This window comes from Spinacia oleracea, chromosome 4, assembly GCF_020520425.1.
Source record: "Spinacia oleracea cultivar Varoflay chromosome 4, BTI_SOV_V1, whole genome shotgun sequence".
Lineage (NCBI taxonomy): Eukaryota > Viridiplantae > Streptophyta > Magnoliopsida > Caryophyllales > Amaranthaceae > Spinacia > Spinacia oleracea.
The window spans coordinates 10,176,871-10,192,036 of record NC_079490.1 but is presented as its reverse complement, the minus strand read 5'-3'; the positions used below and the strand labels follow the sequence as shown (position 1 = coordinate 10,192,036).

At 36.2% G+C, this 15,166-nt stretch overlaps 2 protein-coding genes across 2 annotated transcripts; both read left to right on the top strand.

The window, feature by feature from the left end:
• Window positions 1–278: 278 nt before the first annotated feature.
• On the top strand, window positions 279–8,631 carry LOC110775722 (beta-galactosidase 10). The gene is made up of 19 exons (XM_021980330.2): window positions 279–763; window positions 1,231–1,326; window positions 1,450–1,562; window positions 1,681–1,747; window positions 1,889–1,981; window positions 2,424–2,567; window positions 2,811–2,899; window positions 3,025–3,130; window positions 3,281–3,368; window positions 3,559–3,677; window positions 4,467–4,631; window positions 5,263–5,471; window positions 5,697–5,806; window positions 5,998–6,107; window positions 6,177–6,284; window positions 6,841–6,951; window positions 7,042–7,253; window positions 7,782–8,118; window positions 8,208–8,631. The coding sequence occupies exons 1-19, from the start codon at window positions 596–598 to the stop codon at window positions 8,316–8,318; spliced, it is 2,556 nt and encodes an 851-aa protein (XP_021836022.1). The 5' UTR covers window positions 279–595; the 3' UTR covers window positions 8,319–8,631.
• Window positions 8,632–9,664: 1,033 nt separating this feature from the next.
• LOC110775712 (uncharacterized) lies at window positions 9,665–14,815 on the top strand. Its single transcript, XM_021980321.2, has 10 exons — window positions 9,665–10,223; window positions 10,890–10,987; window positions 11,080–11,125; window positions 12,069–12,151; window positions 12,274–12,338; window positions 13,296–13,357; window positions 13,769–13,828; window positions 14,065–14,097; window positions 14,311–14,376; window positions 14,472–14,815. Exons 1-10 carry the CDS (start codon window positions 9,783–9,785, stop codon window positions 14,514–14,516), a joined length of 999 nt encoding a protein of 332 aa, XP_021836013.1. The 5' UTR covers window positions 9,665–9,782; the 3' UTR covers window positions 14,517–14,815.
• Window positions 14,816–15,166: the final 351 nt, after the last annotated feature.

Genomic DNA, 15,166 nt, shown 5'->3' with positions numbered 1-15,166 from the left:
ACGACCCACTGCTATGCCTAGATGTTAAAATAATCGTATAATTAAATATTCAAGTATACACTTAATCAGTCAATCTACACGTTAAATAATGAATGATCAGTACAAATTAGATTGTGATACTCTGACTCGAGTCACTCCATGTGTTATCTGTTGACTGTTGTGCGATCATAGACTCATAGTACTGTTACTAAATACTGCCCAGTAATTAATTACTTAATCAAATCTTATGTCTGAAATCTGCATTAATTTAATCAAAGATTCTGTCTTTTTTCCAAGATGAGGAAAACCCACTTTTCAATCTTTCCCATTTCCCTCAATATCTCTCTCAACACCCCTATAAAGAGGAAAAAGACAGCAGTCAATTGGTCAAGCAGTTCAATGCTCATCTACCCCATTACATTTTCATCACAAATTTAGGAAAAATACCCAACAGCTGTAAATTAATTTTTTGAATTTTCTGGGTTCAAAAGAATTTTTGTAAGAAAAACCCAAATTCCCATTAAAAGATTGATTCTTTCTTCTGATTGACAAGATAAAAATGAAGTTTTTCGTCTGAAATTTTCAAGTTTTCATTGAAATTTCTTACAAATCAAACATGGGGTTAAGCATAATTTCACTACATTGTTTGATTTTGGGATTGTTTCTGCAATTAGCAGTTGGTTATGGTAGTAATGTTTCATATGATAGTCGTTCTTTCATAATTGATGGACAAAGGAAGCTTCTCATTTCCACTGCTATTCACTACCCTCGCAGTGTCCCTGCTGTTAGTTTCTCTTTATCTCTCTCCCTTGCTCATTTTTTTTAATAAAAGTACGATGTTTTTGTTTAACTAATACTCCACTTCTTCGTCTATTGGACTGTCTGATACAAGAGTTTGCGTTACGTGCTTATGTTATTATCTGGGTTTTGCCTTTTTATGTGGTTGTTTAGCTTCAGTTTTCCTGTAAGTCTGTAACCAATCAGGAAGACTAATTTAATATCTTTGCTGGGATTTAAAGAATACCCAAGTGGGAATTTTGTTTTACTGTTGTATTGGTAGTTGACGTCTGTTACAGTACAATGTTGTATAGTACTCCGTATTACACTAGCATTTTCAATCTGTAATGTGGATTTTGTGTGATAATGTGGAATGTTTTTTTGGTATGTTCATGTCAAAATTTCCTTTGATTCGCAGTATGAAACCTTATAGAAGTATAGTTTTTGATTTGAGTAATTTTGCAAAAAATGTAGATGTGGCCAGGATTAATTCAACTGGCAAAGGAAGGTGGGGCGAATGTCATTGAATCATATGTATTTTGGAACGGCCATGAATTATCTCCTGACAATGTGAGTCTGAAAAATGTGCAAATTGTGTTACTTGTTTTCTTGCTTTTATAGTACAGTACTACTCCATTTAGTATTTACTAATATTCCAATTTGTATGGTTAATTGTGATTGGTGATCCTTTAGTACTACTTTGAGGGACGGTATGATCTAGTGAAGTTTATAAAGACCGTGCAGCAGTCTGGGATGTATATGATGCTGCGTATTGGACCCTTTGTTGCGGCAGAGTGGAATTTTGGGTATGAATGTTGTTTTCAGGAATCTATATTTAAATAAGTTGAGGAAATAAGCTGATTTTGCTCACAATCTTTGTGAAGTTGATAGTGTGTGAAAAATGTTCAATGTGTCTCTTTGCAGAGGGGTTCCTGTTTGGCTGCACTATGTGCCTGGAACTGTATTTAGGACTGACAATGAGCCATGGAAGGTACTGAATCATCTGTTCCTTCAGCTGTCACTAGCACTAACCTTCTAAGCAATAAAATTTATGGTGGCAAAAGGCTTTTAAGTGTCAAATTGTTTAGCATTATTCTTTTACAGTTACTGAGTTGGTGGTTGTCCTGTGCAGTATTACATGAAGAAGTTCACGACATATATAGTGAACCTGATGAAGAAGGAGAGGCTTTTTGCATCACAAGGAGGTCCGATCATCATGGCTCAGGTACATGCAAATTGAAAATTCAATGTTCTACACATTGGATGGAATTCGGAGTTGAAGTTTTGTAATACCTATGAAAGTACCAAATCTATGCGCCAAACGCAAAATCTAGATGAAATGTTGTTTAAAGTGAGTCCTGAAGGGGATGTTGATCTTCATAGAAAAATGTGTGCGAACTTACATTTGCATTTATAGACATCTTTCAGAGAAGGATTTTGAGTTCCATGGAGATGCCCGTGTTCTTATATTTGAGCAGTTAAGTGATATAGATTATAGCAATCCTAGCAGTGGGTTGATTCTGTTCTACAAAATTGTTTTATATGATTCGTGATTTCGTGTTGTCTTGCATCGAAATGCTCATCCTTTTGTCATCTGGTGTTGTTGGTTCATACTATTACAGTATTTATATAATACTTTCTTGGAATTGTTTTTCCTTTTCTTGCAGGTAGAAAATGAATATGGGTATTATGAACAATCATATGGAGATGGAGGGAAAAAATATGCCATGTGGGCTGCCAAAATGGCCCTTTCTCAGAACATAGGTGTGCCTTGGATAATGTGCCAGCAATGGGATGCACCTGCTCCTGTGGTGAGATCATTGGACATACAGATTCATTTCTTTATGTGAATTGGGGGATGGATTCATGATATCAGTGAATTCAGCTTCATTTCTTATTTCAGATTACATATTCCGTCCTTGATTTGTAGTCTTACCTCATATTCTGGAAGTTTTTCTGTCTTCTTGTCTTGTTCAATGAACATTTCAGGAACTTAACAAAAAAACAATTATCAATGAGCCATAGTTGAAGTATTTTTGTGCTACCTTTTGCAGATAAATACTTGTAATGGATTCTACTGTGATGACTTTACTCCAATTTCTTCCAATAGTCCGAAGATTTGGACTGAGAACTGGCCTGGATGGTAACTTTCCTGACATGTTTTTCGTGTTACTAATCTAAATCTCGAGCTTTCCAAAAAAATTAGATTTCTAAGTATGACATTATCAATAAGTTCATGATTGAACAAACTATTTGCTTCTGTTCCAGGTTTAAAACGTTTGGGGACGTGGACCCTCACAGGCCTGTCGAAGATGTTGCTTATGCTGTTGCTCGTTTTTTTCAGAAGGGTGGCAGTGTTCACAACTATTACATGGTTAGTTATATAAATATCCGTGTTACTGATTTTCTGTATATGTCCATCGTTGAATAACTCAAGTTTGAAAGGAAGTCGGAAAGGCATTTGATTATCTTTCCTTCTTTTGTCATTTTAACATGTTACATTTATGATCTATTTTTGATTCAGTATCATGGTGGGACAAATTTTGGTCGCACTGCTGGTGGGCCATTCATCACAACAAGTTACGATTACGATGCACCAATTGATGAATATGGTAATTCACTCCATTACTTCAAAATGTTCATTGTTATGTCTGAGTCCGTCCTTCTTTCAATTATGTTTAATCGAATAAGAAAAACAGAATAACAAAATGGAAGATGCTTTTTCTTCATCCTTTCTGGTGGTTGGGAAGAAAGTAGCAAGATGAGTTTTACATTATTGACCTCTTTTCTCTGTTCTTTCAGGCTTACCAAGGCTTCCGAAGTGGGGACATCTCAAGGAACTTCATGGAGCTCTAAAGTTGTGTGAGAATGCATTAATTACTGGTGAAAGGACTAATGTGTCTCTTGGTCCTCAGCAAGAGGTGACTATTTACTTCTTTGGTACCTCAATTTTCCCGCTTCTAACATATGAATTAATCTATGTAAGCATAGGTGACGCTTAGAGTTGTCAGTCAATACTCAGTTTATAAATGCTGGCTTTCTTTAAAATTTCGGTAACTCTGAACATTGTGTCTCACGGCTAAAGTGAGACTCGCGTATTGTCTTTGCCTCTGTACAGCTAAGCTGAAGAGATAACTTTACATGGGGGCATTTCAATTAACATACTAATGTTTTTCTTCAAATGATAATGGAACAGCTGCTTTGTTACTTAAAAACTCTGCAGATTGTGTTGTTTTCGTTATACCTTGCAATAGGTCTTGCATGCACAGTACAATAAATTTATTGTACATCGGGATATCTTTTACCTATTTCTATAACTTTTAACATGTTTTGGTTAACTTTTTATATTATGAAATAATTTTTTAGGATAAACTTTTAAAGGGTTACATGATTACCTTTATGCAGGATGACTGATTTGAAGGGATAATTTTTATTAAAAAGGAAAATTTTATCACTAAGAAATAAATAATTTTTACATTAACCGGGTTAACTTTTAAGTATTTTGGGGTAACTTTACATCCGCCTTACAATATTTATTGTACACCAAGTGCAATTAAGAATTTGTGTATACCTTGTGTTACTTTGAATTTATCCCTGTTGTAAATATGCAAATAGTCATCCCAGAAAGCATAGCAGTTTTGCATTTATTTCTGTTTGCATTTAGCATTAAAAGGTATCAGTTGGGTTCTTAATTTAGCAATAATATGCAGGCCAATGTGTATATAGACTCTTCTGGAGGTTGTGCAGCCTTCCTTGCCAATATGGACAACAAAACAGACACGGTTGTGAAATTCAGAAACATGACATATCATTTGCCTGCATGGTCAGTCAGCATCCTGCCAGACTGCAAAAATGTTGTGTATAACACTGCTAAGGTGAGTTTCTACATTTAAGGTTCCTTATCCTCCCGTGATATCCGTGTTGACTGTTGAGACAATACAATGTTCTAATATACTGCTTGCTACTGTTTTACTTCATGCCTAGCATCTTTCATAAACCATGACAGAAGAAAAAGTAACATGTCTTTAATGATTATTATAGTCTTTTCTGGTTGGCCAATTCAGTAATGTTCTTTGGAGTTTGGACATCTATCCGTGGTCTTTTTTTGCTACATGAAATGCGTTTAGTGATTACAGTCTACGTGCTTGTGAATCCTTGTATATTGTACTCATTCTGTCCTTGAATAGATTTCACAATTACCTTATGGAAGTTCCCGAGTAACTTCACACTTGTCTTTTCAAGTTAACTTCCTCTTATTTTTTCGTTGCATCCTTACCCAATTTCTCTTAATAATTATTTCTCCATTCCTACACTTTATCTTACTTTTTCTTTCCCTACCCACTATTCTTAATCTACACGCCAAACCTGGAGAAATGTTATTAGGGACGGAGGGAGTATGTAATAATATCATTTGGTCAAAAATTGAAAGCAAGGAGGACAATATGCTCTTTGTTGTGCATTTTTTACCTTGTGCAGCATTCATACTTACCGTGTTTTTTTCATCAGGTTGGATCTCAGGCTTCTGTGATCGATATGGTGCCTGAGGATCTCAGGCCATCAATGGTATCACCTAGCAAAGACTTGAAAGCTCTGCAATGGGAAGTGTTTGTTGAAAAGCCTGGAATCTGGGCAAAACCTGAATTCAACATGACAGGTTTTGTTGATCATATAAATACAACAAAAGATACAACAGACTACCTCTGGCTCACAACAAGGTTGTATTCAGCATGTTCACCGCCCTTTTTTTTTTTTTTTTCTTCTTCTGATTTTCTCTTTGTTTTCTAATCATCTTGAATTCTCATTAATTGTTTATTTGCATCCTTGAAAATTCATGAATTCTCTGGGAAATCTGGATACTGTAAACCTACAATTAGAAGACCAATGTCCTTTTCGCATTTAATCAAAGCGTAACGGGCACCTTTTTTTTTGGTTATTGGCAGCCTGTATGTTGACAGTAATGAGAAGTTTTTGAAAGGCAGCAGCAGTCCAGTACTATCAGTGAAATCAAAGGGCCATGCTCTTCATGTTTTTGTGAATCAAGAACTTCAAGGTTATACTCAACTTATCCTTCCACAATTTTTCTTCATTACGTAAGAAATCAGCATTTTGTGGATTTGTTCCTGAACCTGGTCAATTGGCATCATTTTTCATTATGAAAACATTTATGTGTGTTTTTTAAATCCTGTTAAGCTTGTGTGATCCTGTTAACTTTATAATTCACATACTCTTTTATATATCCAGGAAGCGGATTTGGGAATGGAACAGTCTTTTCCTTTGAATCTGAAATTCCCATATCTCTCAAAGCTGGAAAGAATGAAATTGCTCTTCTTAGCATGACTGTTGGTCTGCAAGTAAGTTATCAACACCTGAACTTTACTTGCTACTCTTGTTCTTGGGTACTAACTGCAAATTACCTTCAGACTGCAGGGCCGAAGTACGAATGGATAGGAGCAGGCCTAACAAGTGTAGAGATCAAAGGTTTTAACAAAGGAACTGTGAATCTTACTAAATTTAATTGGACTTACAAGGTTACTATTTTTACTTTTCACCTCCTTTGTATCGTTTCTCACTAAGGCTCCGTTTGCTTTGGTGTAAAACGTTTTAAGTGCAAAATGATTTTCCATGGAGAACATTTTCCAAGGAAAAACACAATTTCAAACTAGTTTTCCTTTGTTTGGTTCCTTAAAAAAAAGGGAGAAGATGGTGAAGATTGAGGGGAAGAAGTGAGAGGAGGTAAGGGGAGGAAAGGTGGAAAAGTAGTTTCCCTCCCTTTCAAATGGAAAAGGTTTTTCCACCTTTGAGGGTGTTATGCAAAATTGTTTTCCATCCCTTGTCAAACCAAACAACGTAAAATGAATGAAAGGGGAAAATCGTTTTCCATGAAAACATTACACCCTACCAAACGGAGCCAAAAGTAGTTCCTAGTTTCATATAGAAGATATCTTTCATGATTCTTCGACCATCTCGAGTTGCCTGGCCTGTACTCTTATTGAAAGCAGATGCATTAGTTTACTATTAGAGATAATTAACAGCAAATAAGCTTGAATTCTGAGCTCACATTGTTCAAATTCTTTGAATTCACAGATTGGATTACTGGGAGAATACTTGAATCTGTACAAAGGTGAGACTTTGAAAAGTACAAACTGGGTATCAACCACTGAACCACCTAAGAGAAAACCGCTTACATGGTACAAGGTAGAGTCAAAGCTACACCTTTGTGATCTGAGATTTAGAAATTAGCATTTGGTGTTTTTTAATGATTTCTTACCTGCTTGACTTGTGAAGGCTTTGGTGGACCCTCCCTCCGGGAAAGAGCCCGTGGGTCTGGACATGATACATATGGGAAAGGGACTAGCATGGTTGAATGGAGAAGAAATAGGAAGATATTGGCCTCGAAAAAGTCCCAAGCATCATGATTGTGTTGATCACTGTGACTACCGCGGTAAATTTTTACCCAACAAGTGCAGCACAGGATGTGGAGAGCCAACTCAGAGATGGTAAATTACATAATTATGGCAAATAATTTTAATCTTTCACCTGCCTATACTATACTACTACAGTTAAATGTAACTTGTAAACCTGCTTTGATGATAAATATTTTTCAACCAAAGCTTCCTATCCGTTTGATGCCTCTAACACCTTTTCGATCTTCATAAAAGAAAGCAGGTTCCTTGAGGCACAAATTGAGAAACACTTAGGCTCTGTTCTGTTCACTTTATTTCTACTTATTTCAGGAAAAATAAGTTCAGATAAGTTCAGGAAAATAAGGGTTGACCAAGTATAATTTATAAGTAAAATAAGTTTTGATAAGTTCTAATAAGTTCAAGTTCAGTTAGTTTAGATAAGTTCAGATAAGATAAGTTGAAAATCAGGTGAATAGAACGCACCCTTACTTTCTTGCTTGAAATATACTCCACCTTTCTTTTCTTGGTTATTAGTCCTATTCTTGTTGCCCCTTTCATTTTCTCTCTTTGTCTGCTTTGTTAGCTGGTCAGTCATAATATAACTCCCTTCCTCTGGTGCAGGTATCATGTTCCACGGTCTTGGTTTAAGCCATCAGGCAACGTACTGGTTATCTTTGAAGAAACAGGTGGAGATCCAACTCAGATCAGATTCTCGAAAAGGAAAGCATCGGGTGTTTGCAGTCTTGTTTCTGAAGATCATCCGTCTATCACAGTAGATTCCTGGACAACTGCTGTGAAAGACACCAACGACAAAAAACCAACCGCGCAGTTAAGCTGCCCTAGTAACACTCGCATTTCTGCTATAAAGTTTGCCAGTTTTGGGAACCCTTCGGGAGCTTGTGGGTCCTACAACCAGGGAGACTGCCATGATCCAAACTCTGCTTCCGTGCTGGAAAAGGTGAAAAACAAACAACTTTCTTCCTGAATTCTTTAGCTGTTTCACTAAAGCATAAGAGTATCCCAATATGCTGTATTATCATTTTGCAGGTTTGTTTAAATAGAAGTGACTGCAGCATTGAGTTGAGCAAAGAGAATTTCGATTTAAGTTATTGTCCAGGAACAGTTAGAAGTCTTGCTGTTGAAGCAGTTTGCAGTTGAAATGACAGTTAAACTGTATAATCTACTCCGCGGAGTTTCTGTTAGCATGGGGAGGATCTTAACCTCGGTTTGAGTGTTGAGTTATATATATCTTACAAAGAAGAAACAGCTGCTTTTCTGCAGTGACTCGGGTTATTCCCTGCCACCAAAGAGTGAACTAGCGCGAAGGGTTGAAGAAAACAATTAGTACATTCAAGATTAGTAGTGGAATACCAATTCATTAGATGTGTAGTTATCATTCAATGTATCCTTCCATTGTGCACAATAAGTAAGTTTCTACTCTCAATATTATTGGTGTTTGTTGGGCACATAATCATTATGAATTTTTCATGTCTAAATTTATTTCCTAAGTCTTGATTGATAAAATTTGAAAAAAAAAATAGTGACCTTTTCATTTAACACAATTGGCAAACTTGTTCTCGTTAATTCGATCCTTATTCCGCTGGCTTCCCATGTAATGAGTTATGTACAAAGCTATTTGTTAGAGAATGATGTCTCCTAATTAGATTTTTCTAGGCAAACAATGGTAAGAAGATCACACACTCGATAAAGAAGGATATTCTTCAAAGGTTGGGAATAAGATAGATATATCCCTATTTGGAACAATGCTCTGCTTATGAAACAAATTCGGAGAATACGTCGTAATCCACAATTTCTGGTCTCAAGGTTGTATGAAGCAATATGATCGTTACCATCCATATGGGTAGGGTTGTTAACGAGCCAAAACGAGATCGGGCTTGAACCTCGAGGCAAAAAGGAGGATTCCTTCATGTTTTGTAATATCACCAAGTTAAATTGGAGCACGAGTTTCTTTAGCCTCGAGTCACAAATTAATAAATCCACTACACTTACATATTGGATTTAATTATATAGCCGGCTCTTTCAAAGTCGTGATCCGAAAATTCGGGATTCTAGAGAACTAGGAATGTGGTTGTGTTTAAGCCTTTAAGGATACAAACTAACATCCGATGCTTCAAGTTTTCATCAACCATGACAACCACACACTTCACTACCACAATCCAAATTGCGTTTCGTTCCAACATCAATTGAACCTCTATGTATACATGATACATACTCCATACTTCATTAAATAGACAACAAATACTAATTTAACAATACCACGTTTCCGTAAACAGGAAAAAAAACATTACATTGATAAAATTATATGCTCAAATTCCTCCAATATGTTTCAAGTTATTCCGCAGTGAAACTAAATAAATGATAAAATATCAAAAATGTTGTAATTTTATACTCTGTATTAAAAGATGTTATGAGTAAAATTATTTTGAAACGGATGAAATAAATATCGAAGCCACAGTATGAGAGTATAAAATAGGACCAGAAAGTCTTGTAAAAATCTTTAGGAGTCCAAGCAGATATTTCTACCCTCCAAATTTCTCTCCTTCCACCAAAATCCGGCAGAAACCCAAACCCCATTCCTGCAAAAATCTACAACAAAAAGCCATGGCCTTATCCATTTCTTCAACAACTCAACTGTCAATCCCTAAAACCCCATTTAATCGACACCCTAAAACCCTCCCACTTTCTCTCTCCTCAATCTGCATTTCCAACCTTAAACCCTTTTCATCAAAACCCCTTAAATTAGCGCAACTCATTGTTTGTGCTGCTGCAAAGCAGCAAAGTGGGTCATCAGTTAAATCCAATAAGAAGAGAAAAAAGAAGGCCCCACCTGTTTCTAAAGATTTGAGCTTTGAGGAATTGGAGGTTTTGGAGGAGGTTGAAGACGGGTTTGAATTGGAGAGAGAAAATGAAAATAGTGTTGGCGGGAAGTCAAGGCGTTCAGATGTATATATTCCGTTGCCTTTGCCAAAACCACCAGCTGGGTTTGTGATTGATGATCAAGGCCGTGTTCTTATGGTTGCGCCGAGACGAATTGCCATTATTGTTGAGTGCACTTCCAACTCTGTTTATTGTTTCTTGTTTAATTTCCTCTTAATGTTAGTGATGTTTTGCTTTAATTTGTTGTATTTTTCTTGTTCTTGTTATTGCACAATTTTGGTTTAAGTATGTAGATTAATGAACTATTTCAGCTTGTTTGGTAGGCAGTAATGAATGGCGCCTGTGGTGGTAATGGGAATGAATTCACCTGTGATTTTGTTTTGATGATGGAGGGAGCTTATTTGTGTTTTGTATATTGTGAGGGTTTGCTTTTGAAAGCCGAAACTTGTGGGGGGTAATTTAGGGTAGAATTTGGTCTTAGATTTCTTTCATGGATTGCAAGATTAGTGAAGGGTTGATTGTTTGGTGGGTTAATTGATCGTTGAAGTTTTGTAGTTGAGATTGGGTAGAGTAAAAAAACTATGGACTTTAAATTTTGTGAAGAAATCATGGTTTGAACATGTTGGTCTGACTTGGAGTCCATTTCTTCGTTCCTTTATCCCAGCAATTCTGTATTCTATGTAGTGACTACTTCTGGTCAGTAGCTTGAGCTTCTGGTAATTGTGAGTTACTCGACTTTGTATGGTAATTTCAGGCAATGAGCTCCGTATACAGTGATATGCACAATTATCTCTGTCTGTTTGATGTCTAACTAGTTGTTTACGTGCACAGGTCGATCCAACAAATAACCTTCCATTGGAGTGTATGATACGGAGAGTATTTACAAATTCTAAAGGGGATGACTGTCTACTGCTCTGCCCAGTTGATACGTAAGTTACATTCCATATTAGAAATTTTATTTCTTTATGTCATCTTTTCTAGCTAGAGATGTTTATGCATAAGGAACGTTTTTATTTCACAGGCCTGTTCAGATTTTGAAGAGCACAAATATTGACGGATGGTCAGCTGTATGTCTCTGCTTTTGCACTATCCAACTAGTTTTTTACTCCTGTTAATGCTTTAGTTATGAATTTTTGGAACTTTTTTTATCAAATGGAAAATGCTAGCATTCTATATTAGGTGGATTCTGCTATTTGAATTACCATATGCTATTGAAGAATATAACTGTTTTTTCTTGGCATAAGGACTAAAGAGTAAGGGCAGCAGATATAAGTTGGAATTCTTTAACGTTCAGCTTCACAGGGCTTTATGCATTTACAAAGAGTGCCTTTTTTTACTCAACATGTGGTTATCTTCTGGATGGAGGAGTGTTTTATTAGTACTTGTTGATATGAAAAGTATCTAGTGTGCTCACTGCTCACAGTCTTGCACCCTATCCTTTCGCCTTTGTACAATTTGTTTAGGATTTCCTTTTGTTCCTGATCCTTCTCAGTTCTCACCCTTCCATTTCTAGTTTTTAAATTTTGAACCAATTTAGTCACGTTTTCTGTTAGTCATTGTTGTTCCCATCGACCATCACATTCGTTTTCTCTAGGATATGGCATCAGTATCACACTTTTCTCTGTCATTTCCACCTGATCTATGCCTCTCCATATCATAACTGATGGATGATCAGTTTGATTTTGCAACACATAGCAGACTTAGACTTGAAATGTTTCAGGTTCTATCCACCTTTGGTTTCAATCTCTTCTTCTTTGTATATTTGGATTGCTGATATAGTAGCTTGGCTTATTTGGTGCTTCAATACTCGTGGTACTTGATTCTTGTGATTGTGTTCTTGGTATCTACCCTTGCCTTTTATGTATCAGTGCCAAGAAAGTTAGTTTCTTCGTCTATTATTGTTGATGACTTACTTTGATGTTGGCATTTTTTTTATCAAGTTCCATATTTTCCTCTCTTAAGAAAAGAACTGAAAAGGTTCCTTATTTTGCTTCCATCTCATATTTACAGGTTAGTGACGAGGAAGTTGAAGCTATCCTTCCAACTGCAGCTTATGCACTTGCGAAAATACATATGCATTTGGTACATAGTGGGTAAGATTTAGGAAATGAGCTTTTCTTTTCTGGCAGAAAAAAAAACCACCCTTCATCTCTGTTTTTATGTGCATCATCAGTTCTTTCGGAATGGTTCATGTCTTCTATTGTTTGCAAGACAGGTTCTGTTATACAGCTCGTGGAGGATTTTGTTACTCAGAAGAAAGCATATTTGACTTCCGTTCAGGTATGTTGCTTACTGAACCAGTGGACCTTCTTCTACTTGAACCTAATTTTCTTTTTCTGGCTTCGACAGTAGCATAGTCCTGTACCAAGATACAGTCTCAATCTCCCATGCGAATATAAGATTTTTGTACACTGAGTTGTTCATACTCAATTTAGTACGATCTATGAGAATAGGAGAGGAAAATGGGTAGCATCGTTTTCTTATTTTTTAAATCCTTTCTCTTTTTCTGATGTGTGTGTGTGTGGTGTCTGGGAAAAAGGCATCTCAGCTTCTCTTGTCTAGTTGGAAATGTTTTCAGTTGGTAAGCCCCATTTTGAACTTATGAGCTTGGCCTATTATGCACTGTGGTGTAGGGATCCATTATCTGTTTCAGCTAAGATGGTCCAGACTTGGCTCAAGTTTCAATGTATAAAAAATTAGCCAGCGTATGTAGTTGGACCAGTATATGTTTTGTAAGCTTAAGACAATCCTAATTATCAGCTCAAGCACTCAGCTACAATAGCTGATTTTTCCAACGTTGTCCTCTTCCCAGTTCTGTGTGCTTAGAGCAACGTAAAAAAGAGGCATATGTTTCTTAGGGACTGCCATCTTTATCATTGATCTCGATTCAAACTTCACTTGATGATTGATTTTTGTGGTCTTCAAGATCTCTTATTTTGATCCTAAAATGTCTTAATTAGCCTGCACATTGTGAATTTCAAAAACATGGTGTCTCTTCGTGTAAAGGGGATAACGCCAGATCATTCACTATGGTATTAAGATGAGCAAGCAATTGTAATGCGTGCCTTGTGAAGTTAGTCAAATGATTGCAATGCCTTTTCACATGAATGTCTTCCTGATGGACAACGCTTGGTTTTTATAATTTTTTTTCAACATACAATTTGTTTGAAAACCAGTTTGGGTGCTTTAAACTCTACTTCAGTGGTTTAAGTTGTCGATGATACATGCTGCTTGCAGATGACGGACAAGATGTAGAAGGTGTGCCAACCGAAGGTGTTGAGATTACTTGCTTCCATTTGGTAAGTTTTAGTAGTATACTAATGTTGACTATGACTGTTACGTGTGCTAAATCTTCGAGCCAAGCCCGAGTATGGAAAGGCCTGCTCAAGCTCGATCGAATTTGGATTGGCTTGGCTCGGTTCCAGGCTAGAAGCTCGACAAGCCCTGAGTTTAATGACAATCCCAAAGTTAAATTGGTTCAAAATCTAATATGGTCCAAGTTCAAGTAGCAGTAAGCCTTAGATAAGTTTTTAGAGCCGAACTCAAATGGTTTGCAAATTTGCGAGCCAGCCTTCTCATTATCATACCTAATAACTGTCTACAGGCTGTGACAAAAACAGAACATCTTTCATACATTAGATATTTGTTGTCTACTACAATATTATTTTGTTATATGTGTTCATCACTTGTTTTCTATATGCTCTTTTCAGGATGGGATCCATTATATGGTTTACACCCCTTCAGAACCACTCCTTTTCGTCGCTGTTAAGGTACGAGTTCTTTAGTTGCAACCTCCCTTTACATTTTCAACTCGAGGTTTTGGTTAGATATTCCTTTGACCTTGCAACTGCTACGAAATTCATACAGAATTACGATGGATGGAGAATATTCTTTTTTTTTTTTTTTTTTTTTTTTTAAACTTTTTTATGTTAATGTCCTGTCTAACAGCCTATTCTTTTCATATCGGATGAGTTAGATGATAATTTTCCCCTTTTCATTGGCGCAGGATGATAATGGCCAGTTGAGAATTGCCGATGATGTAAGTTTCTTCTTAAATTGTTCTTTATACAAAAAAGCTAATGGGACTGCCATGTCTTTATACTTTGTACTATATTTCTATATACACATGATGTGTTTTGCGCGCCAAACCCGAAGAAACGAGATATTTGGAAGTGAAATTGCAACTAGAAAAGTGCGTACGAGTAACGGAGATGATCGTTTCTCATCTTTCATCCTTGTTTTTGCATTTCAGGATATTTTGGATGACCCTGCTGTTGTAGGCACCATAGACGAAGAGACTGAATTTAACGCATTAGTGGTACTTAAAATATTTGTCATTTTCCTCATTTTGTGACAATCGCGTAGATTTAGTAGTTGATCAAATATTAAAAACTGTTGTTATTTGTGATGCAGGAAGAGGAAGCTGCTCTTTTGGAGTCTATGTTTGGCGAAAGATGACTGATATAGTGATATGTGAATGAAGAAGAATGTAGTGTTTTTTCTGTAGGAATAGCTTCTTGTTGTCTTTGTACAGGAATTTTGTTTGTATATTTTGCATCCTGATTACAGAGGAAGAAATGGCTCGGATAAATTTATGGACATTAGTGTAAGATTGTAGGCAATCTGGTAATGGTAACAAGTTTTAAGTCGTTCTATTTTTGCTTACATACAAATGTATTATCCTTGTGGCTCATGTGCGTAAAAAAGAAAAATTGTAATGATCTTGAAGCCTATTTACAAGAATTATTTATCATTTATTCTTTGGATTGCGGCCATAACATGATGTTATTTTTTGTAAAGGTCATCATCTTTGCACCGAGCATATTTGAGAATGAATTACATATGCAACCGGTTGTACTCTGCGCATGAAACATCACAAACTATTTCTTTGCCTAAATGATTGTACTGTTTGAGTTAATGACCTAAGTTATACGAGTAATCGGTTGTACGGCAAACGTTATCTTAATCGTCAAGTGATATAGTGATAATGAAATACTAATTCATATAGCTAAATTGAAATTGACAATAAATATTGAACATTTTTTATCTCCATATTCTTGTTTTTCAGTAGCGATACCAACCGTGTATGAAGGATGTGAAATAGGGTC